The 25,543-nt window shown below is 46.0% G+C and overlaps 1 protein-coding gene across 3 annotated transcripts in view; it reads right to left on the minus strand.

Annotated features, from left to right (window-relative positions):
• Window positions 1-24,589, minus strand: part of LOC132850494 (NACHT, LRR and PYD domains-containing protein 4E-like) — a 28,042-nt gene extending 3,453 nt beyond the window's left edge. For 2 of the 3 annotated variants that reach the window (XM_060877127.1, XM_060877125.1), the window contains exons 1-6: window positions 24,484-24,589; window positions 23,581-23,697; window positions 23,098-23,146; window positions 22,795-22,999; window positions 20,773-22,555; window positions 14,659-14,832 (exon numbers count right to left, since the gene is read on the minus strand). In XM_060877127.1, the coding sequence (XP_060733110.1) occupies window positions 14,659-14,832; window positions 20,773-22,555; window positions 22,795-22,999; window positions 23,098-23,146; window positions 23,581-23,697; window positions 24,484-24,551 (2,396 nt within the window). In that variant the 5' untranslated portion in view covers window positions 24,552-24,589. Of the gene's footprint in view, window positions 1-14,658; window positions 14,833-18,399; window positions 18,666-20,772; window positions 22,556-22,794; window positions 23,000-23,097; window positions 23,147-23,580; window positions 23,698-24,483 lie in introns of those variants that run through there. The other variant, XM_060877128.1, reaches the window with a different exon arrangement.
• Between the last annotated feature and the right edge of the window lie 954 nt (window positions 24,590-25,543).

Here is a 25,543-nt window from a genome sequence, read left to right on the forward strand (position 1 = left end):
AGCTGTCAACTGATCACCACCTGGTGGTGAGTTGGATCCAATGGCCGGGGAGGAAGTTGGACAGACTTGGCAGACCCAAACGTACAGTACTGTGAGGGTCCGCTGGGAACGTTTTGCAGAGTCTCCGGTCAGAGAGATCTTCAACTCCCACCTCCGGCAGAGCTTCAACCAGATTCCGAGGGAGGTTGGAGACATTGAGTCTGAGTGGACCATGTTCTCCACCTCCATTGTCGATGCGGCGCGGCAATCCCCGAACCCGGTGGTGGACCCCGGAAGTAAGGGATGCCGTCAAGCTGAAGAAGGAGTCCTATCGAGCCTGGTTGGCTTGGGGGACTCCGGAGGCAGCTGATAGGTACCGGAGGGCCAAGCGAGCTTCAGCCCGGGTGGTTGCAGAGGCAAAAACTCGGGTCTGGGAGGAGTTCGGTGAGGCCACGGAGAAGGACTATCGGTTGGCCTTGAAGAAATTCTGGCAAACCGTCCGGCGCCTCAGGAGGGGGAAGCAGTGCCCTGCTCACACTGTTTACAGTGGGAGTGGGAATCTGCTGACTTTGACTGGGGACATTCTCGGATGGTGGAAGTTCTTCGAGGATCTCCTCAACCCCACCGACATGTCTTCCACTGAGGAAGCAGAGGCAGAGGGGTCAGTTGAGGACTCGTTGATCCCCCAAGCTGAGGTCACTGAGGGGGTTGAGAAGCTCCTCAGTGGCAAGGCACGGGGGTGGATGAGATCCGCCCTGAGTACCTCAAGTCTCTGGATGTTGTGGGGCTGTCTTGGTTGAAACGCCTCTGCAACATCGCGTGGCGGCTGGGGACAGTGCCTCTGGACTGGCAGACTGGGGTGGTGGTCCCTCTGTTTAAGAAGGGGGACTGGAGGGTGTGTTCCAACTACAAGTGGATCACACTCCACAAAATTCTATGCCAGGGTACTGGAGAGGAGAATTCGGCCGATAGTCGAACCACGGATTCAGGAGGAACAATGCGGGTTTCGTCCCGGTCGTGGAACACTGGACCATCTCTATACCCTCACCAGGTTGCTGGAGGGTTCATGGGAGTTTGCCCAACCAGTCCACATGTGCTTTGTGGATCTGGAGAAGGCATTCGTCTGTGTCCCTCCTGGTGATCTGTGGGGGGTGCTCTGGGAGTATGGGGTCCAGGGCCCTCTGCTAAGGGCTGTCCGGTCCCTATATGACCGGAGCAGGAGTTTGGTTCACATTGCCGGCAGTAAGTCAGACTTGTTCCCGGTGCATGTTGGACTCCAGCAGGGCTGCCCTTTGTCACTGGTCCTGTTCATTATTTATATGGACAGGATTTCTAGGCGCAGTCGGGGGCCGGAGGGAGTCCGGTTTGGGGACCACGGGATTTTGTCTCTGCTTTCTGCAGATGATGTTGTCCTGTTGGCTTCTTCAAATCAGGACCTTCAGCGTGCACTGGGATGGTTTGCAGCTGAGTGTGAAGCGGCGGGGATGAGAATCAGCACCTCCAAGTTCGAGGCCATGGTTCTCAGCCGGAAAAGGGTGGCTTGCCCCCTTCAGGTTGGTGGAAAGCTCCTGCCTCATGTGGAGGAGTTTAAGTATCTTGGGGTCTTGTCCATGAGTGATGGAAGGATGGAGCGGGAGATCGACAGGCGGATCGGTGTATCTTCTGCACTGATGCGGTCGATATACCGGTCTGTTGTGGTGAAGAAAGAGCTGAGCCGCAAGGTGAAGCTCTCTATTTACCAGTCGATCTACGTTCCTACCCTCACCTATGGTCATGAGCTTTGGGTCATGACCGAAAGGACAAGATCCCGGATACAGGCAACCGAAATGAGTTTCCTCCGCAGGGTGGCTGGGCGCTCCCTTAGAGATAGGGTGAGGAGCTCGATCACTCGGGAGGAGCTCAGAGTAGAGCCGCTGCTCCTCCACATCGAGAGGAGTCAGCTGAGGTGGCTCTGTTCCGGATGCCTCCTGGACGCCTCCCTGGGGAGGTGTTCTGGGCATGTCCAACCGGGAGGAGGCCCCGGGGAAGACCTAGGACACGCTGGAGGGTCTATGTCTCTCGGCTGGCCTGGGAACACCTCGGTATTCCCCCGGAGGAGCTGGAGGAAGTGTCTGGGGAGAGGGAAGTCTGGGTGTCCCTGCTCAGACTGCTGCCCCCGTGACCCGGCCCCAGATAAGCGGTAGAAGATGGATGGGTGGATGGCACTTTGCAGACGGTCCCTTGGAATCTGTCTATTAGGTGTTTGCAAATAGATAATTGTGTATTTTGTCCAACGTGGAGTAAAGCTGATATTGAGGAAAATTGGGTTGTAGCTGCCTCTCTACATTACTACAATAAAAAAGAGGTGTTATTTGTGTAATAAGAGCGTTTAGCTCAGGAGTTATTGACTTGGGAAACTCCAATCTGTGAACATGCGGCCAACTTTACTTAAGTACTAATCTGAACCTGGCCATTTGTCAGTTTGTGGCAGTTTGAAAAGGGATAAAATATATGATCAACAAACTCATGGTTCTGAGTTAGTTACCTAGCAAGTCAGTTATTTTCAGTAAATTAATTCATAAGCTTCTTGGTCCCTATTGCATTTGCTCTATACTTCTCACCAAAATGAAGAGATAGAAGGACATCATGTCGTTCTTCCAAAGAAAAGATAAGGTAGACAGTGAGACAGAGCCAGATTGTTCAGGTAATAGTAATACCAACAAAATATCTTTGTATATAATTGTAGTAATAACAACAAAAAAACATGACAAAGAGTAAAAATGAGGGTGGTAAAATAAATATATAAATACATTCTCATCAGCAAATAATGGAAAACTGAAAAATACTAAGATAGACAGATGAAGTAATAAGTGCACTTAAAACTTAATTCTCAATATTTATGTAAATGAAAACTATTTGCTGAAATGAAAAGGGTATACATACTTTATATATATATATATATATATACACATATACATATATGCATATATATGTATATGTATATATAAAGATGAATTTGCTGATCTTTTTGCAAAAAACCCAGAAAAATCGTAGAATACAGTTACTGTGACTGATACTGAATATGTAATTCAAATGTAAAAAATAAAATTGAAATGCAAATACATTGCTGAATGATTATAAACATGGTATTTTGCCTGTTAATGCCTGCAGTGCAGTGCAGAAAATGATACGACAACAATAAGGTCTAAATGTAACTGGCCCCTCTAACAATACAACTGGCCCCAGCTTGGCCCCCAGAGTTGAAATGGTCTAGAACCACCAATGTCTAGATGGTGTGAATTAGCTTTGTTTCTGATGTTGATAATTATCAATATTGACCCTGTTTTTGCTCTTTGGATTATTGCTTCTTCAGATTTGTGGATGTGATTTGTTCTCCTCATGGACTTGACCCTGCCTTTACACACTGATTTTGGATTGTCTTATCTTTTCTTCATTAAAACTTCTTCACATGGATTTTGCCGACTGGTCATTACAGTGTTCATGATCACCTGGGTACAGTGTAGATCTCTTTTTCTCTCCTTCCAACCGTTTTCTTTCCCTTCACCACATTCACACCTAATTCACCTTTCCTGTAAACTGTTTCCAGATTTTGGTCTTCAGCTGCTGTTACATTAATAAGTCACAATAACTCCGATTTACCTTTTATAGATGTCACTAAACACAAATGTTCTGTGCTGTGCAGCATTTGCTCAGGGTTTTAAATGATCTGTAACTAAGTTTCAGTTCTGATCACATTTCCATTCTTGTTCTTCTTGACCTGAGGGCAGCTTTTGATTCTGTAGACCAGGATATTCTTGTACACAGACTTGAACACTGGGTAACTCAGGACCAGTACTAAACTGGTTCACATCAAACTTGTGTGTTAGACAGTTCCCTTTCGAGGGAACTCGACGCTGTGTCAGTGCTGACGCTATGGGAATGCTTCTTTGAGGAAGTTGTGTCTGAAGCTCTGTGTGCACACGCCATTTTAATGGCTCGGAAAGGACACGTGATGGAGTAATTACTCGCCAGTCAGTCCATATAAGGGCATCTACGTCACACTGCTCCAGCTTTCTTTGTCTTCAGGAAGCACTCTGTGTATGTGTGTCGTTTGTCACTGTCTGTCAAGTGCAGGGAGAGAAAAAAAAATAGGGAAAGCTAGGGCAAGGGACATAAATATGTTACAGTCTAAGCACTTTAAGCAATGCATGCATCCGTGCCCCCACTTTATCACGGGAGACGACTCGCATTCTCTTTGTGTTGTGTGTTTGGGAGAGGAGCATGCGCGGTCGGCTCTCGAGGGAGCCGGCTGCGTGCATTGAGAGGATTTCCCTCTGCGCACTCTTCGATCCCGCCTGGCTGTATTTTCAGCTGCGCCTCGTGGTTCAGGTCCTGTGTCCGCCGAGGCGGCGCGGCGGCTCCGATCATGGGGTTCGCAGGTCGAGTTAGCGGAAGCGGAGCAAGAGACGGGTGTTTCCCATTCTCTTGCCCTCTCCCCTGACTCCGTTCGCTCAGTTTCGGTTTCGGGAGCTCACGCTGCGATTTCTCCCGACCCGGAAGAGAGCATGCTGCTTTCCGCGTCTGGCTCTGAGGAGCTCGATGTGGGCGGGGACGTGCTTTCCCCCTCGGTAAAGCCGAACGAGAGAGAGCAATCAGTCGCGTTCGAGGAGCTCCTCGAAGTGGTGACACGTGCAGTGGGTAGGTTGAATTTGGATTGGCCTGAAGAGGAAGTTAGTGTCGCCCGCTCTAAGTTAGACGACCGCTTTCTGACTTCAGGCCACAGGCCACCTGCACGCAGGCGACTGCCGTTTTTTCCTGACCTCCATGCTGAGGTGTTGCGGTCCTGGAAGAATCCATTTGCGGCGCGTGTTTTTTCTCCGACCATGTCTGATTATTCAGCCATCATAGGGCTTGACAGCCATGGCTATGGGGCGATGCCTAGGGTTGAAGAGACGCTCGCGGGCTATCTCTCACCTACATCGCCCACATGGAGGAGACCTGCCTTTCCCTCCAAGCACTGTAGGACCACCTCAGCCCTTGTGGGTAAGGTATACGGCGGCAGGTGCGGCTCTGCACACCATGGCTGTTTTGCAGGCCTACCAGGCTGACCTGCTGGCAGAGCTTGATGGGGGGAGGAATTGGGACCTCAGGCGATATCTGAGCTCCGCCGGGCCACTGACCTTGCACTCCGTGCCACGAAGAAGACGGCCCGCTCCATAGGCCGTTCAATGGCTGTGCTAGTTGCCATGGAGAGACACCTGTGGCTCAATTTAACTGGCATAAAGGAAAAGGATAAGTCCTTTCTCCTTGATGCCCCGGTGTCACCCCAGGGTTTGTTCGGCGACGCAGTGAATACTGTTGTCGACAGACACCAGGAGGTGAAACGCCAATTGGCAGCATTCAGGGAGTTTCTCCCTCGCCGAGGCGAGCAGCCTGGGCCTTCATCTAGCCACTCCCTGCCCCCTTCTAGTTCGCTTAGGGCAGTGAAAAAGGTTAGCGTAGTGGCCCGTGCCCCCCCCGTCTAATACTAGGGAGGCCGGTCAGCGTACCCGGGCCCAGACCCGTCAGGGGAGAGGAGACCTTAGGTCAGTTATTTCAGCCAGGCGAGCCACAAAGGAGTCCTGATGCCCGAGGGCGGGGGCTACTGGGGGTGTCCTATTCAGGAACGCCCCCCCCTACTGCCTGCCCCGCCGTCTTTGTCGTTTCGGGGGCAGTGGGGCCTGTCTCGGCTCCCCGTTTTTGTATGGATCTTCCTGGGTTAGCACCTGCCAGTGCGCTGTTTCAGGGCACCCAGGAGGTCTGCGCGAGGCTGTCGCCTCTGTCAGGCAGCCTGGCAGCGTTTAAACTTCTGCCAGGGGTGTTGCAGTGGGTCCTGGACACTGTAGAAAGAGGGTACAGGATCCAGTTTTCCAGGATCCAGCAGCGTTTTCAGCAGCAGCAGCGTTTTCAGCAGCAGCAGCGTTTTCAGCAGCAGCAGCGTTTTCAGCAGCAGCAGCGTTTTCAGCAGCAGCAGCGGATTTGGAGCTCTCGCTTTCATTTGTTTGCTTGGCTGAGTATCTTTACTCAATTGCGATTTATCTTGAGCTAAACTCTAACTCCTTACCCTTTGACATCTTTATTAATTTGTTTTCCCAGTGCCCGCTGCTAGCTGGTTAGCACCGCTAGCCTATTAGCCCGCTTCTGCTAGTACACACTACACACTAACTCTAAGTCTCCCACCTGCAAATACTTCTTAAAACCTAGAATAATCGCGCGATATACATTTCGATATCGTTACATCCTATTTATTTGTTTTCCCAGCGTCCGCCTCTAGCCGGCTAGCATAACTAGCCTGTTAGCCGAGTACCGCTAGTACACCTTTTACATCAATTATCTCTGTTGCTCTTACTATATAACACCATGTCGGTTACGTCTCTGCCTTTGAGTGCAGGTGAGGACACGTTCGAGCTGCACTCGGTGGAACTGGAGCTGGAGGCTGTGGAGAAGCAGATCCGCGACCTACAGGTGAAGCAGGCCGAGCTGCGGGAGCGGAAAGCAGCGCTGGAAGCCCCCCGGTCTCAGGTAAACTCCCGGCATTTAATCACTACTCCTTCCACCTCTACTCCGTGTGTTTCTCTGTCCAGGCCCAACGCACCCAGGAAGTGGCCTGGCCAGGGGCAGTTCACTCCAGCGCCGGGGCACCGCGGATCCTGGGTGCAGCAGCGGAGGACACGTGCCGGGCCCCGGTCGAGGACCTCTCCCCCTCCACCACCGCCGGTCTTCGAGATCCCCACCCGGAACCGCTTCGCCCCCCTTCGTGAGACGGACCGCGACACTGTGATCATCGGAGACTCCATCGTCCGCCACGTCCGTGCTACTGTGGCTAAAGGTAAGGCTCGCACTCACTGCTTACCTGGTGCCCGTGTTCTTGATGTCGCTGCACAGGTACCTAGGGTCGTGAGCAGAAACACCGGAGCTGTGGTTCTTCACGCCGGCTCGAACGACACCAGCCTGAGGCAGTCGGAGATCCTGAAGAGAGACTTCAAGACCCTGGTGGAGACGGTTCGCAGCACAGCGCCCACGGCCAGGATCATCGTGTCCGGACCACTTCCAACGTACCAGCGAGGAATTGAAAGGTTTAGTAGACTTTTTGCTTTTAATGAATGGCTTCAGTCATGGTGTCCGGCTCAGAATCTACACTTTATTGATAACTGGAATGTTTTCTGGGAGCGTCCTAGGCTGTTCCGCGCTGACGGCCTGCACCCCAGCAGAGTTGGAGCGGAGATCCTCTCGGACCACATCTCCAGGGCGCTGCACACCTTCTGACTGGTAAACTACGCCTTAAATTTAAATTTCAATAGCCATCCTTCACCTCAACACATCGATACAAATGCACACATACCTCTCCCCATAGAAACTGTGTCTGTTCCCCGAGCAGTGAGATTAAAAAGTAATTATGTAAGACGTTCTCGAAATAATCTTACTGTAATTAGACCAGAAAAATGCCAAAGAAACAAACAAAAACAGTTCCTAAAATTTGGGCTTCTGAACATTAGATCACTTACACCCAAAGCACTTATCATAAATGAAATAATCTCAGACAATAGCCTTACTGCATTATGCCTCACCGAAACCTGGATTAAACCAAATGACTACATCGGTCTAAATGAGTCTACACCATCAGGTTATATCTATAAGCACGAGCCTCGACAGACTGGTCGTGGAGGTGGTGTCGCCACTATCTTTAACGATTGCCTTACTGTTACCCAGAGAACACAGTATAGATTTAAGTCTTTTGAAGTGCTTGTCCTTAATGTTACACTATCGCACACGCACACGAAACAAAAATCCCTGATGTCTCTTGTGCTAGCGACCGTGTATAGACCACCAGGGCCCTACACCGATTTTCTTAGAGAATTCACAGATTTTCTTTCTGACCTACTGGTTAGCTTTGATAAAGCATTAATTGTAGGAGATTTTAACATTCATGTTGACGACACAAATGATGCGCTAGGACTCACATTCATGGACTTACTAAACTCACTTGGGCTCAAACAAAACGTCACTAGAGCAACTCACCGTCGTAATCATACACTAGATTTAATAATATCACACAGAATAGATGTCACTGATATAGATATCATTCCTCAAAGTGATGATATCACAGACCATTATCTCATAATGTACACACTACCTGTAGAACAGGCTAACTGCGTTTCACCACGTTATCGTCTCGGTAGAACTATTATTCCGACGACTAAAGACAGATTCACAAATAACCTGCCTGATCTGTCTGGACTTCTTACTGCACCCTTAAACACAGACGACCTAGATGAAATTACTAACAGCATAGGCGCTATATTCACTAGCACACTAGACACTGTTGCCCCAATCAGATTACAGAAGGTTAGAGATAAAACGCTTGCACCATGGTATAATAGTCATACTCACACCCTCAAGAGAGAGACCCGTAACCTCGAGCGAAAGTGGAGAAAAACTAAATTAGAGGTTTTTAGAATTGCATATAAGGAAAGTATGTCCAGCTATAGACAGGCTCTAAAAGCAGCCAGGGCTGAGCACCTGAGCAAACTCATAGAAAATAACCAGAACAATCCCAGGTTTTTATTTAGCACAGTAGCTAGACTAACAAAAAACCAAAAATCTGAACACACAATTCCATCACAGTTCAGTAGTGACGATTTTATGAGATTCTTCACTGATAAAATCGAAAGTATCAGGAATAAAATAGGTGACGCTCAACACATAAGAGCAACTAGCATCCCGGTCTCACCTAAGGTTCTAAACACACAACTACATTGCTTTACAAGTACAGGTCAGGAAGAGTTAGTTAAACTTATTACTACAGCTAAATCAACAACTTGTTCACTAGACCCCATTCCAACTAAACTACTGAAAGAAGTGTTACATAAAGCCGGTGAGCCTCTTCTTAATATTATTAACTCCTCGTTATCTTTAGGTCACGTCCCTAAATCCTTCAAGTTGGCAGTTATTAGGCCACTCATTAAGAAACCTAATTTAGATCCTAATGGACTTTCAAATTACAGACCGATTTCACACCTTCCGTTTATGTCTAAAATACTAGAAAAGGTTGTGTCTGTTCAACTGAGCTCCTTCTTACAGGAGAACAATATCCTCGAAGAGTTTCAGTCAGGTTTCAGGCCCCATCATAGCACAGAAACTGCACTTGTTAAAGTTACAAACGACTTGTTCTTAGCTTCGGACAAAGACTGTATGTCACTATTAGTTCTACTTGACCTTAGTGCTGCATTCGACACTATAGATCACAACATTCTCCTAGATCGCTTACAAAATTACACAGGTATTCATGGACAGGCTTTAAGTTGGTTTAGATCCTACCTGTCTGATCGATACCATTTTGTAGAATTAAATGGTGAATCCTCCAGCTTATTACCAGTTAATTATGGGGTCCCTCAAGGATCAGTTCTAGGACCTCTGCTTTTCTCGATATACATGCTTCCATTAGGGAACATTATTAGAAGACATGGGATTAGCTTCCATTGCTATGCCGACGACACACAGTTATACATCTCCTCAAAACCAGATGAAATAACTAAATTGTCGAAATTAACTCAATGCCTTAGAGAGATAAAAGACTGGATGAGCTGTAACTTTCTGTTGTTAAACTCTGATAAGACAGAAACACTACTTATAGGCCCAAAAACTAGTACACAGAAACTCTCACAACTTAATTTCCATTTAGAGGGATGTACTGTTACTAGTAGCTCGACAGTGAAAGACCTGGGTGTTATATTAGACAGTAACTTGTCTTTTGAAAATCACGTCGCCCAAACCACAAAAACAGCCTTCTTCCACCTCAGAAATATTGCCAAGCTGAGAAACATCCTGTCTGTATCTGATGCTGAGAAGCTAGTTCACGCTTTCATGACCTCTAGACTGGACTATTGTAATGCATTACTAGGTGGTTGTCCTGCATCTTTAATAAATAGGCTACAGTTAGTCCAAAATGCAGCGGCCAGAGTTCTCACTAGGACAAGAAAGTATGACCATATAACCCCAATTTTATCATCTCTACACTGGCTACCTGTTAAGTTTAGAATTGATTACAAACTGCTGCTACTTACGTACAAGGCTCTTAATGGTTTAGCTCCCATGTATCTAACTAGTCTTCTAACACGTTACAATCCTTCACGCTCTCTGAGATCACAAAACTCAGGACTCCTGGTAGTCCCCAGAATATCTAAGTCTACTAAAGGCGGAAGAGCGTTCTCTTATTTAGCTCCCAAACTTTGGAATAGTCTTCCTGATAGTGTTCGGGGCTCAGACACACTTTCACAGTTTAAATGTAGATTGAAAACTCATCTCTTTAGTCAGGCGTACACATAATACATCCCATAAATATTGTGCACTATCACACTAGACTTGCACATTCTTATGAACAGCAGATATGTTAATCCCTCTGCACTGCTCTTCTCTTCTCTTTTTCTACCCATGCTGAGACACCCATGCTATGATCGTCTTCCGTGCGTTGAAATTTCTGGACCTCCACTGAGACAAGGCTGACTCTGTGAGAACCCTGAGACATCTACAGATCTACCGGCTCCAGTTGGACTCTGTGATACTTGTATATTTGTAACCACACCATCTAGTGTCACCCATATGAGGATGAGGTTCCCCTTGAGTCTGGTTCCTCTCAAGGTTTCTTCCTTTACCAATCTAAGGGAGTTTTTCCTTGCCACTGTTGCCTGAGCCCTCAGACTTGCTCATTGGGGACAAATACACATACACACATACATACATACACACATACATACATACATACATACACACTGTGAACTGTATATATCTTGAATTTTTATTATATTAATTCTTTATACTTCTCCTTATGTTTATCTTTTGTTTTATGTTTATGTTCTGTAAAGCTGCTTTGTGACAATGTCCATTGTAAAAAGCGCTATACAAATAAACTTGAATTGAATTGAATTGAAGTTTTCCTCCCGTCCCCCGGGCTTCCAGGGCATGTTGCCCTCGATCATGGGCGAGCAGCAGGCGGTGTTCCTCCAAGAGGAACTCCGCTCGCTTCTGGAGAAAGGGACCATAGAGCATGTTCCCCTCCCAGAGCGGGACTCCGGCTTTTACAGCCGATATTTTGTTGTTCTCAAGAAGGACGGGGGGCTGCGTCTGATTTTGGTCCTGCGGGCCCTGAACTGTACTCTGAAGACCTACAAGTTCAAGATGCTCACGCTCAAGGTGATCGTGTCCCAGATCAGATCCGAGGACTGGTTTGTGACGATCGACCTCAAAGATGCTTATTTTGACATAAGCATTCTGCCAGAACACAGGAAGTTCCTCAGGTTCGCTTTCGGGGGCGAAGCGTACCAGTATCATGTCCTTCCTTTTGGCCTAGCCCTTTCACCCCGTACGTTTATGAAGTGCATGGATGCTGCCCTGGCATCGTTGCGTCTCCAAGGCATCCATGTACTGAATTACCTTGATGACTAGCTCATTCTGGCCCAGTCAGAGGCTATGGCAGCCAGTCATCAAGATGCTGTGCTTGCCCACATGAGGTCCTTAGGCCTCAGGCTGAACCCAGGAAAGTGTGTGCTTGCTCCCTCTCAGAGAACCACCTTTCTGGGGATAGTTTGGGATTCCACCACGATGCGGGCATATCTGTCTCCCGCTCGGGTGGCCTCCATCTTGGCAGCAGTGAAAGCTATTCGGCTAGGCTAGCGTTGAAACACTTTCTCCCACACCTCAAGGGCTGCCATGTCCTGGTGTGGACAGACAGCACCACGGTGGTGTCCTATATCAACCATCAGGGCGGTCTGCGTTCACGCCCCCTGTTCAGGTTGGCGCGGCAGATTCTGCTCTGGGCAGAGACCAGGTTTCTTTCGCTGAGTGGTTTTTATCCCAGGGTGTGTAAATCGGGAGGCAGACTTCCTGTCGAGGCAGATGCTGAGGCCCAGGGAGTGGCGGCTTCACCCCCACGTGGTGGAGCGAATCTGGCAGATTTTCGGCCGGGCGGAAGTGGATTTGTTCGCCTCAGAGGAGTCGACCCACTGTCCCGTGGTGCTCCCTCTCTCATCCGGCCCCGTTGGGCCTGGATGCCCTGGTATGGACATGGCCGAGGCTCCGTCTGTACGCCTTTCCCCCGGTAGCTCTGCTCCTGCAAGTCCTAGCCAGAGTGCGCCACAACCAGGTCAACCTTCTCCTAGTTGCCCCTCGTTGGCCCTCTTGAGTATGGTTCACGGACCTAGTCTCTTCTCTCAGGCGCAGGGGGCAATTCTTCACGCCCCGCCCCGAGATGTGGAAGCTTTGGGTCTGGCCCCTGAGGGGGACCAGCTCCTAGACGCAGGCCTCTCAACTGAGGTGACAGAGACTCTGCTGAATGCTAGGGCTCCCTCCACTAGGAAGCTGTATGTTCTGAAGTGGAGGCTTTTTCGCCTCTGGTGTGACGAGCACTCTCAGGATCCAGTTCACTGCCCGGTTGGTACAGTGCTGGAGTTCCTGCAGTCTTGCTTTTCTCTGGGCCTGTCCCCATCTACTCTAAAGGTGTACGTGGCCGCGGTCGCCGCGAACCACGAACCTGTCCTTGGGGCCTCCTTGGGTAGGCACCCTTTGGTCTCTCGCTTTTTGCGTGGTGTCAGGCGGCTGAGGCCTTCCTCTAGACCACGCCTTCCTTCTTGGGACCTCTCTGTGGTCCTGGAGGGGCTGCTGGAAGCCCCCTTTGAGCCCATGGAGTCAGCCTCCAAGAAGTTTCTGACCCTGAATTCGGCTCTGCTTCTAGCCTTGGCCTCTCTCAGGAGAGTCGGTGATTTGCAGGCTTTGTCGATTGTCCCCACCTGCCTAGAATTTTCCCCCGGCATGTCCAAGGCTATCCGGCACCCCAGGCCGGGATATGTCCCTAAGGTGCCCAGGATGGCGGGTTATCCTGCAGGCCTACTGTCCCCCGCCCCATGAGTCGGCGGAAAAGGGGAGGCTGCATTTGCTTTGCCCGGTAAGGGCCCTGAGGACTTACGTCCACCGCTCTAGCTCGTGGCGTAACTCCTCCGCCCTTTTTGTCTGTTTTGGGGGCCGGAATAGGGGTGATCCGGTTTCCAAACAGCGCCTGGCACACTGGGTGGTGGAGGCCATTATTCAGGCCTATGAGGTGCGTGGTCATGCCTCACCTTTCGGCATCACGGCCCACTCCACTAGGGGTATCGCCTCATCCAGTGCCTTGGCCAGGGGTGTCCCCATTGAAGATATTTGTGCTGCGGCAGGATGGTCCTCTCCGCACACCTTTATCAGATTCTACGACCTGGACTTGGACCCCACTCCAGGGTCCCAGGTACTGCGGGGCCTGTGATGTGCTGTTCTCAGTTTGCTCGTGCTCTTTCAAGGCCTCTGGCACAGTCGTCGACCGGTGCGTGGCGGTGTGGGTATTGGCGTTCCCATAGTGTCAGCACTGACGCAGCGTCGAGTTCCCTCGAAAGGGAACTACACCAGGTTACGCATGTAACCCGGTTCCCTGAGAAGGGAACGAGATGCTGCGTCGCTGGCCACGCCCCGGGTGTCCGTTTGCGCTTCCTTCTGACAAATAGAAGCTGGAGCAGTGTGATGTAGATGCCCTTATATGGACTTACTGGCGAGTAATTACTCCGTCATGTGTCCTTTCCGAGCCATTAAAATGCCGTGTGTGCACACAGAGCTTCAGACACAACTTCCTCAAAGAAGCGTTCCCATAGCGTCAGCACTGAGGCAGCGTCTCATTCCCTTCTCAGGGAACCAGGTTACATACGTAACCTGGTGTAGTTTTATGGTCAATTGTGAAGTCACTCATCAAGACAACATGAAATTTCATTTGGAGTTCCATAAAGATCTACTTTAGGAGCCTTGCTTGTCTCCCTCTACATGTCTCTTGTTTGACTCATTCAAACACATGAAATCAGTTTTATAGTTATGTAGATGACACACAAGTTTATACATCAATGTCATTGTGTAATCAAGAGCTAATTAAAAGAACTGATTACATGCTTGAATGAAATATCTGACTGGATGTCACAGAACTTTCTACAGTTAAACCAGGATAAAATGGAGATATTAATTGTAGGAGATAAAGAAAAAAATACTTATTGAGAAATGAGCTAGGACACAGGTTAGAAATCTGGGTGTAATAGTCGACTCTGACCTCAGCTTTGTTCCTCACATCAATAGTATCTCTAAAGTCACATTTTATCATTTGAGGAACACTGAAAGAATTTGTCCATTTTAATGTAAAGAAGAAACAGAAAAAAATTTTCTACATTCAATCATTCCAAGTAGATTAGATTAATGTAACGCTCTTATGTATTTCACAAAAAAACCTTTATACATTACAGTTAGTAACCAAATCACTCCTATTGTACAGGAACTGTACTGGTTACCTGTGACATCCACAATCATTTTAATATCACCTCAAATATTTATCATCAACAATTACTGACTTCCTTAAGGTGAATTTTAATAAGAAAAAGCTTCAGTCAAACTGCTTTTAGTGTCGCTGCTCCCAGGATGTGGATCTCACTCTCAGTGTTTATCCATCAGTCACCTTCACTAAATACATTTACAAAGCAGCTTAAACACAGTGTGTGTGTGTCTGTATGTGTGTGTGTGTGCATGTGTGTGCATGTGTGTGTGCGCGCGTGTGTGCATGTGCTTGTGTGTGTGCTTGTGTGTGTGCTTGTGTGTGTGTGTGTATACCTCAGTATCTCCAGTGTACAGTGTGGATTCTTCAGTCCATCAGAGAGCAGCTTCACTCCTGAATCCTGCAGTTTATTCTCACTCAGGTCCAGTTCTCTCAGACTGGAGGAGTTTGAGCTGATAACTGAGGACAGAACTCTACAGCTTTCCTCTGTCAGTTTACACTCACACAGACTGGAAGAGAAATGATGAAATATCAGAACACTGATCACAAACACACAAACACAGCCATAATCCAGCTAAAGTTGAAGATGTAACACAAATGTCAGTGCGTTTGTGTCACACACACAAATCAAAAGACAGGACACCACATCAGCACATTTACAGTAGCAGGGACGTCTTTCTGCACTCCACAATCTCTCAGCTACAATTTATTATAAGACCATTAGGTCATGTACATAAGTCAAGTCAAGTCAAGTCAAGTCAAGAAGCTTTTATTGTCATTTCAACCATTTAGAGCTGTTACAGTACACAGTGAAATGAGACAACGTTTCTCCAGGATCAGGGTGCTACATAAAACAAAGACAGAGCTAGGACTTAGTAAGTAGTCCTAGCCACATAAAGTGCAACTGTGCAACCTGGTGCAAACAGTGCAAGACAAGACAGACAAGACACTGCAGGACAAGACATACAAGATAGTGCAGGACAAAAGACAGTGCAGACAAAAGGTTACAAGACAATACACAAAATACAAAAAACAGCACCGACCAGTGTCAATACTGTATGTAAATACTGTAAGTTCAGACAATATTGCGTGCAGTAATACTCGTATAAACACAGTTTCTTAGTAGCAGGTCCCTGAGATAGTGTATAAGATTGTGCAAAAACAGCAACAACTGAAATATTATACAGTGTGTGCAAAGAGCAAAAAAGTAAAAAAGTGTGCAAAACAACATGTAAACAGTTTGATGAATGTAAGCAGCATGTAAACAAGTTGATAGATGTATATTAGAAGTGTGTGTATGTGGTGTAGGTCTGTGCAGTCCATACATATGTGTGTGCGCGTGTGTTGTGCTCAGTACAGTTCAGTTATTAAGGAGTCTGATGGCTTGTGGGAAGAAACTGTTACACAGTCTGGTTGTGAGGGCCCGAATGCTTCGGTACCTTTTTCCAGACGGCAGGAGGGTGAAGAGTGTGTGTGAGGGGTGTGTGGGGTCATCTACAATGCTGTTGCTGACTCTGCTGGGCTTTCTTGCTGATGGAGCTGGTGTTGAGTGACCAGGTGAGGTTCTCTGCAAGATGAACACCAAGAAATTTGGTGCTCTTGACGATCTCTACCGATGATCCATCGATGTTCAGCGGAGAGTGGTCGCGCCGTGTTCTCCTGAAGTCAACAACCATCTCTTTAGTTTTATCAACATTCAGAGACAGGTTGTTGGTTCTACACCAGGTAGTTTGCTGTTGCACCTCCTCTCTGTATGCTGACTCGTTGTTCTTGCTGATGAGACCCACCACGGTCGTGTCATCGGTGAACTTAATGATATGGTTTGATCTGTGCATTGCTGCACAGTCGTGAGTCAGCAGAGTGAACAGCAGTGGACTGAGCACACAGCCTTGAGGAGCTCCAGTGTTCAGTGTGGTGCTGATAGATGCTGTTCCCGATCCGGACTGACTGAGGTCTCACAGTCAGAAAGTCCAGGATCCAGTTGCAGAGGGAGGTGTTTAGTTCCAGCATGCTAAGCTTCCCAATCAGGTGCTGAGGGATGATTGTGTTGAATGCTGAACTAAAGTCTATGTACAGCATTTGTACATAAGTGTCTTTATTGTCCAGATGGGTGAGGTCTAAATGGAGGACTGTGGCAATGGCATCGTCTGTGGAGCGGGTTGGACGATACGCGAACTGTAGGGGGTCCAGTGAGGGTGGTAACTGGGTCTTGATGTGCCTCATGACGAGCTTCTCGAAGCACTTCATAACTATGGGTGTGAGTGTGACGGGACGATAGTCATTGAGGCAGGACACTGTAGTCTTGACGCACGTAGGAACAACCGTGCTGCTCAGGGAAATGTTGAAGATGTCCGTAAAGACATCCGCTAGCTGTTCTGCACATTCTCTGAGCACTGTGTCAGGAATGTTGTCTGGTCCAGCAGCCTTCTGTGGGTTAACTCAGGTGAAGCTGTCTTGTAGTTTGTGATCACCTGTATGGTTATCCACGGCTTCTGGTTGGAGCGTGTGGTGATGGTCTTGGAGACGGTCACGTCATCAATGCACTTGCCGATGTAACTGGTCACTGCTGACGTGTACTCCTCCAAGTTGACAGAGTCACCGTTGGTTGCAGCCTCCCTTAAGATATTCCAGTCAGTGCACTCAAAGCAGTCCTGAAGAGCAAAGGTGGCCCCTACTGGCCAGGTTTTCACCTGCTTCAGAACCGGTTTTGAGCGTCTGATGAGTGGTCTGTATGCTGGAATTAGCATAACAGAGATGTGGTCTGAGTAGCCGAGGTGGGGGCGGGGCTCCGCAAGATACGCGCCGGGAATGTTTGTATAAACAAGATCCAGCGTGTTTTCACCGCTCGTAGCAAATTCCACGTGTTGATGGAATTTAGGGAGCACTGACTTGAGATTTGCATGATTGAAATCTCCGCCGATGATAAACAGTCCATCGGGATGAACATTCTGCAGATCACTAATAGCTCCGTATAGCTCACTTAGCGCCTCTTTAGCATTAGCGCTAGGAGGAATGAAAACTCCGACAATGAAAACAGTAGTAAATTCCCGTGGTAAATAAAATAGCCTGCATCTAACAGTCACAAACTCCACTGACGATGAGTTCTTGCACCATTCCATGTTGATATAAACACACACATCACCAACGTGAGTCTTACCACACAGAGCTGCATTTCTGTCCGCTCTAAATGAAGTTAGCCTGTCCAGCTGAATGGCGCCGTCCGGAACTCTGTCGCTGAGCCATGTCTCTGTGAAAACAAACACGCAGCAGTTTCTAATCTCTCGCTGTGTAGAGCGTTCGAGTCAGATGTAGTCCAGTTTATTGTCCAGGGAGCAAACATTGGCTCGTAGAATGGACGGGAGAGCCGGCCGGCTAGGGTTTGTTTTTAGCCTAGCACGGACAGCCGCCTGCTTACCGCGATTCCGCTTCCTCACGCACCGCTTTTGGCGTCCCCTCTCCTGGTCTCCGGTATAAGGTGACACCAAGGAATGGAGGCCTGGTTTCTCCGCAGCAAGCCAAGGTCACGTAGCCTATCCAGTACATCATCGTGCAGGTTAGTTGTTACACGATTTCTGTACTTCATTAGATCCTGGTGGTCGTATACATGAACACCGCTATCTCTGGCATCCATGTATTAGCAATGGTCGGGCTAAAAACCGTGAATAAAAACTTAAAAAAACATAAATAGCACCGTATTGAATCCGGAGAGGCCGCTGCATGCTACTGTCTATTACCTGTTTCTACAACCAACACTGCAGATACAGTGCATTTTATTACAGAAAATAAAGAATTATACAGCTGTACACTACCAGTTAATAACATGACAATATTAGTCGTACTTTACACTCAGTTATATGTTAGATTTCACAGAGACACTAAAACAGTTGGTGTGTGTTGTTCTCTGTGCTCGTACAGGTACAAATCTGTCACCTCCAGACCTCTGATTTTACACACACACACTGGTTCAGGTGTTTGGTGTGGACCTGAGTACAGGTGGAGTGTTCACATACATCCAAACAAATCCAAACTAAAGAGAAATTTAGATTTCTTTTAACCTTGCAAACGATTCTTGATCATGATTTGTATTTTTTATAAAATATAGATGTGTAAAAATCTATCATCGATCATAAACAATGTAAATAAAGGATATTAGAAAGAACATTGTACTGTTTACTACAGATGTCACTGTTACTATTTCAACACAACTTAGTGAACCCTTCTTTCTCCACAGAGTAAATGGGATCATGTCTTTCATGCCTCCACAACTGAGAAGTGAACGTGGGGTTTTCTTCTCAAATCTGAGCTCCTTCCCTGTTTACAGAGTGACGTCACATCAGCACGACTGCACACAGCATCAGAAATAAACAAAGTCAAACTTCTTACCTTTAAATGAGTGACACTGTATATACACAAGTATTAGCTTTAGCTGGATCAACATACAGACAGATTCGTTTGTTAAATCTAAAACACTGACTATACACATAGCAGGGAAATCTAACCCACCTTGTAGGTAAAAATCTAACACAACACTCCCACTACTGTGTGTTACAGTAAAGGATTTGTGTAGGTGGGCTTCAGGTGGCTATAAGTGACATGGTAGAATGTAGTGTACCAATGTGTAATATTTTATCAGTACATAATGATGAACAGAGAACAAAACCAGTCTGTTACAACGTTGTACAACAAAAATATAGATTCACTACAGCTGCTTATAAATACAAACACAGTCCACAGCTTAAAATCTCCAAAATCCACAGAAAGTTTCGAAAGAACGAAACCTGACGTCTCTTCAACAGTAACGGTGATAAACCTGACCGACCGTCACGTGCAACCGTCTTTGTGTTCACCGTCTGTTTTTACCACATCCACCATCTTCTGATGCAGTGAACCAGACAAAAAACTGTGTCTATAATTCAACCACAACAGATTAACAACAATCACGATCCAAGAACAAGAATGTGATCGGTCATTAACAGTTTGGTGTCTTTGTCGAGCTCCAAGTAGAACAAAACAGGACTTTTTAATAACAGCGGTCACGACACTACACTCACCTGTGACACATTATTCATCCTCTCTTTTTACCTGCTTGTACACTTGATAAGCAAAGAAAAAAGAACCCCATCAAAATAAATATCTTCATATAAAAAGTCACATTTAAACTCCATCCTCTACAAACAGTTCAGTGTTAGAGAAAGAAAATCTTCATCACACATCTGTTAGCTGCTTAGCTTGTTTCTAACATAATAAGAATTATGTTTCTTTATGTAAATTATGTAATTTTCCCACATTTTCCTCTCTATTTACCAGTCGATCTACATTCCTACCCTCACCTATGGTCATGAGTTTTGGGTCATGACCGAAAGGACAAGATCCCGGATACAGGCGGCCGAAATGAGTTTCCTCCGCAGGGTGGCTGGGCGCTCCCTTAGAGATAGGGTGAGGAGCTCGGGCACTCGGGAGGAGCTCAGAGTAGAGCCGCTGCTCCTCCATATCGAGAGGAGTCAGCTGAGGTGGCTTGGGCATCTGTTCCGGATGCCTCCTGGACGCCTCCCTGGGGAGGTGTTCCGGGCATGTCCAACCAGGAGGAGGCCCCGGGGAAGACCTAGGACACGCTGGAGGGTCTATGTCCCTCGGCTGGCCTGGGAACGCCTCGGTATTCCCCCGGAAGAGCTGGAGGAAGTGTCTGGGGAGAGGGAAGTCTGGGCGTCCCTGCTTAGACTGCTGCCCCCGGATAAGCGGTAGAAAATGGATGGATGGATGGATTTTCCCACTTCGTCTGTCCAATGTGTCGAGGTCCAAAATGATGATTGATGTTTTATTTACCACAAGCTCAGTCCTTGGTAAAGTTTAGCAGTAGTGCACACTGAAGGAGACTTTTGTTTTTCCTTCGTATTGGGTTAAATTTATAAAAAGCGTTTATGTTTTATTTTTATTAGAAAGAACAATTGAGGAAAAAAGCCATGACAGAGTGAATCTCCCCACAACACTGTGTCACACACAACAAAAGATGAGGAACTTCAACATAAAGAGATACTTGAAGGACATTAGAGTGTTTTAATATTTACTTTTTATAATTTCTATCCATATTGATCCCATTTTGTCAGTCTGATGTTTTTCTCATCTGTGAGAGTTTTGTTAAATGTCACTTTCAAAATAAACAGAAAAGAAAAAGTCTTTCACTGGTGTTTAGTTCAGAAATGTCTTTAGGTCTTAAATGCATGCAGTTATTTTGTGTATATATTTTTTTATAAATTTTAAAGAACACATTAATTTTTCATAATTCATATATAAAAGCTACAAAATGACATATGATGTTATAAAATTTTGTCCATGTGGCCCAGCCTTCAGTTCAGATATAACATGTTAGTGTAAAAAGTGAAACAATTACAAAAGTGTTACATTAAAATAATAAACCATGCAGTAATACATTTATAAATAAAAATACTCACTCAGCTTCTCTGGAGGCTTTGACCACTGGCAGCAGCCTCAGAAGACATTCATCTGATGGATCATATTTACTCAACTTAAACTCATCCTGCTCCTGTTCTGAGGTCAGTAACACAAACACCAGAGCTGACCACTGAGCAGGAGAGAGTCTGGTTCCACTGAGACAACTGGAATAATCTCTGTTCAGGTAAATTTGTACTTCCTGCACTAGAGAATCTTCATGCAGTTCATTCAGACAGTGGAACAGATTGATGGATTTCTCTGGAGATGGATTCTTCCTGATCTTCTCCTTGATGTACTCCACTGTTTCCTGTATGCTGTGAGATTTGCTTCCTGTCTGTGGCATTAAGTCTCGTAAAAGTGTTTGATTGGTCTCCAATGAGAGACCCAGAAGGAAGCGAAGGAACAGGTCCAGGTGTCCATTATCAGTCTGTAAGGCCTTGTCCACTGAACTCCTGAGTAGATCAGACATGTTTTGATTTCTGAATAAATTAAAAAGTCTAGTTCTTTTCCCCACAAGCACATTTGTCTTTTTAAAAATAAAATAGAAAAATACATATAAAGCAGCCAGAAACTCCTGAACACTCAAATGTACGAAGCTGAACACCTTCCCCAGGTGAAGCCCAAACTCCTCTTTGAAGATCTGCGTACACACTCCTGAGTACACTGACACTTCTCTGACATCAATGCCACACTCTCGCAGGTCTTCCTCATAGAAGATCAGGTTTCCTTTCTTCAGCTGCTGGAAAGCTAGTTTTCCCAGTGCCATGATACTCTTTATGGTCTGCTGAGGATCAGGGTCACATTTCTGATGGTACTTTTGGTCCTTCTGTTTGATCTGAAAGATCAGGAAGTGTGTGAACATTTGAGTCATAGTCTTGGGGATCTCTCCACCCTCTGCTTCACCCAACATTCTCTCTAGAACAGTGGCTGAGATCCAGCAGAAGACTGGGATGTGGCACATGATGTAGAGGCTTCTTGAAGACTTCAGGTGTGTGATGATGTTATTGGCCAGGCTCTGGTCACTGATCCTCTTCCTGAAGTACTCCACTTTCTGAGGATCACTGAAGCCTCGTACCTCTGTTACCTGGTCTACACACCCAGGAGGGATCTGATTGGCTGCTCCTGGTCTTGTGGTTATCCAGAGGAGAGCAGAGGGAAGCAGATTCCCCTTGATGAGGTTCGTCAGCAGCACATCCACTGAGGCTGACTCTGTCACATCACACAATATCTCATTCTTCTGGAAATTTAGAGGAAGTCGACACTCATCCAGACCATCAAAGATCAACACCACTTTGTAGGAGTCACAGTCTATTGATTCTATTGATTGTTTTCTTATTTCTGGGAAAAAGTGATGAAGAAGTTCCATCAGACTGAGATTTTTCTGCTTCACCAGATTCAGCTCTCTAAAGGGAAGTGGAAACATGAAGGTGACGTCCTGATTTGCTTTTCCTTCAGCCCAGTCCAAAATGAACTTCTGCACAGAGACTGTTTTTCCAATTCCAGCAACTCCTTTAGTCAGCACAGTTCTGATGGACTTGTCTTTAAAGAGATCATTACATTTGATGGCTTTCTCCTGTGTTGCTGGTCTCCTGGACGCTGCCTCAATCTGTCTCACCTCATGTTCATTATTGACATCTCCACTCCAACTCTCTGTGATGTAGAGCTCTGTGTAGATCTCATTCAGAAGTGCTGAGCTTCCATGCTGTGAGATTCCTTCATTAATTCTTTTAAACTTCTTTATCAGATTAGACTTCAACTTTAGCTGATACACAGAAGTGAGTTCTAATAAACAAAGTAATATATACTGTAGTTTAGTAATAAATAGTTATAATGCAAAATTGTTCAAACACTGCTATTAATTTCTGACTGATGTACTAAATATTATTGAAGCTGGACCATGAACAGATACAACATGATATTAAAATTAAATTTAAAACTAAAAGTGTTCATATCTAAAACTATTTCCTCTCTCTAAAGTGAAGCTGATGGAATAAAGTCATGACTCAGAGTAAGACTCTTACTGTTGTGCAGTGTGTTAGCGAGATCTGTGTGGTTCATGTTCTTCAGGACGTGCAGTGTGATCTTCAGCGCTCCATCTGTGACACTGTGCAGATCCTCCTCATCCTCCACCTCCCTCTCAGTGCATGCTGGGTAATCTGGACTCAGGAGCCTCCTAAACCTCTTCAGCTCTTTCTTTATCAGAGTGATGACTTTGCGTTCCAGCTCCTGGTTAGAAACACACAGGAACAGATCTAAATATTATCATGTTACACAGTGAGAGAGGCTCATCCACACATTACACACTTTAAAAACAACACACACACCTTGAATATAGAGTCCAGCTGATTTCTGCTGATGTTTGATTTTTGTGGTCTGTGAACAAACAAAACCCATCATGTAATATGGACTATATGTATTCATAGCTGCACAAATCACACACTAATAAATACAGACACAGATATTTAACACTATCCTCTTAACACAATACACTGATTTCAGGATTTCCTAACTGACACCAACATGTTTAGAAACAAATGTTTGAATAAATGAATAAAATCTTTATATTGTCATTAATGTCCCAGGTGTAAATGTTCTTCTGTAGCACCACAGACCCTCCAGCTCAGGGACTGCAGACTGAACTGAACTCTTAAAGCACTTTTTCCTCACTGCCAGTCCGAGAGCTGCAGCACTGCACAGTTTAGTGTTTTACCGCTTCAACACCTGATAAAGCTCATGAAGGGCTTCATAATGAGACGAGTGAGTTTGATCAGGTGGAACACTGCTGTAAAACACCTCACTATACTGACCTCACATCAGTAGAACGGTCTCTGCCTCTGAAGAAAATTGGACGATCCATTGACTGGTCACTCTTCATGGATACACAGCTGGGTACTGGTGAGTCTGATCTCTTTCCCTCCATCAATCTAGAATAGAAATATCAGCAATAATGAATACTCTGCTGTCTCAGCACTGGTAAACAATGTGTTTATTACTAAACACCAATAATTCCATCTTTTTAGTTCAGATCCAGTCTGTATACTTATTCAAACAGGAGACAGGCCTCATAAGTCAGGAATTACACTGATATCAGGAGTCCCAATCACAGCTAACTGTCTCAGCTGGGTCTTAAAGCCTGTAGAGTTCACTGACACAAAGCTATGCTGCTCTTATGCTCCACATTACACAGTACTTTTTACTCTTCTCTCAGTGAATGATTTGTCTAAACTGTTCTTAGATCAGATCAGTGATATATTCACTGCTATTAAACACCTTAAAGCAAAGTTGAGTTCCTGTGTTAACCAGAGGTGGCAAAAGTACACACATCCTTTACTCAAGTAGAAGTACAGATACTCATTTTGTAAAAGACTCCAGTAAAAGTTGAAGTAGTGACTACACTCTTTTACTCAAGTTAAAGTAAAGAAGTATGGGCTCTGACATGTACTTAAGTAAAAAGTCACTGTTACTACTACCTGTTTAGTGTCATGCTGGTAACTGGACATCAGTAGCACCACAGACCCTCCAGCTCAGGGACTGCAGACTGAACTGAACTCTTAAAGCACTTTTCCTCACTGCCAGTCCGAGAGCTGCAGCACTGCACAGTTTAGTGTTTTACTGCTTCAACACCTGATAAAGCTCATGAAGGGCTTCATAATGAGACGAGTGAGTTTGATCAGGTGGAACACTGCTGCAAAACACCTCACTATACTGACCTCACATCAGTAGAACGGTCTCTGCCTCTGAAGAAAATTGGACGATCCATTGACCGGTCACTCTTCATGGACACACAGCTGGGTACTGGTGAGTCTGATCTCTTTCCCTCCATCAATCTAGAATAGAAATATCAGCAATAATGAATACTCTGCTGTCTCAGCACTGGTAAACAATGTGTTTATTACTAAACACCAATAATTCCATCTTTTTAGTTCAGATCCAGTCTGTACACTTATTCAAACAGGAGCCAGGCCTCATACAGTAAGTCAGGAATTACACTGATATCAGGAGTCCCAATCACAGCTAACTGTCTCAGCTGGGTCTTAAAGCCTGTAGAGTTCACTGACACAAAGCTATGCTGCTCTTATGCTCCACATTACACAGTACTTTTTACTCTTCTCTCAGTGAATGATTTGTCTAAACTGTTCTTAGATCAGATCAGTGATATATTCACTGCTATTAAACACCTTAAAGCAAAGTTGAGTTCCTGTGTTAACCAGAGGTGGCAAAAGTACACACATCCTTTACTCAAGTAGAAGTACAGATACTCATTTTGTAAAAGACTCCAGTAAAAGTTGAAGTAGTGACTACACTCTTTTACTCAAGTTAAAGTAAAGAAGTATGGGCTCTGACATGTACTTAAGTAAAAAGTCACTGTTACTACTACCTGTTTAGTGTCATGCTGGTAACTGGACATCAGTAGCACCACAGACCCTCCAGCTCAGGGACTGCAGACTGAACTGAACTCTTAAAGCACTTTTCCTCACTGCCAGTCCGAGAGCTGCAGCACTGCACAGTTTAGTGTTTTACCGCTTCAACACCTGATAAAGCTCATGAAGGGCTTCATAATGAGACGAGTGAGTTTGATCAGGTGGAACACTGCTGTAAAACACCTCACTATACTGACCTCACATCAGTAGAACGGTCTCTGCCTCTGAAGAAAATTGGACGATCCATTGACTGGTCACTCTTCATGGACACACAGCTGGGTACTGGTGAGTCTGATCTCTTTCCCTCCATCAATCTAGAATAGAAATATCAGCAATAATGAATACTCTG

Source organism: Tachysurus vachellii, chromosome 8, assembly GCF_030014155.1.
Source record: "Tachysurus vachellii isolate PV-2020 chromosome 8, HZAU_Pvac_v1, whole genome shotgun sequence".
NCBI lineage: Eukaryota > Metazoa > Chordata > Actinopteri > Siluriformes > Bagridae > Tachysurus > Tachysurus vachellii.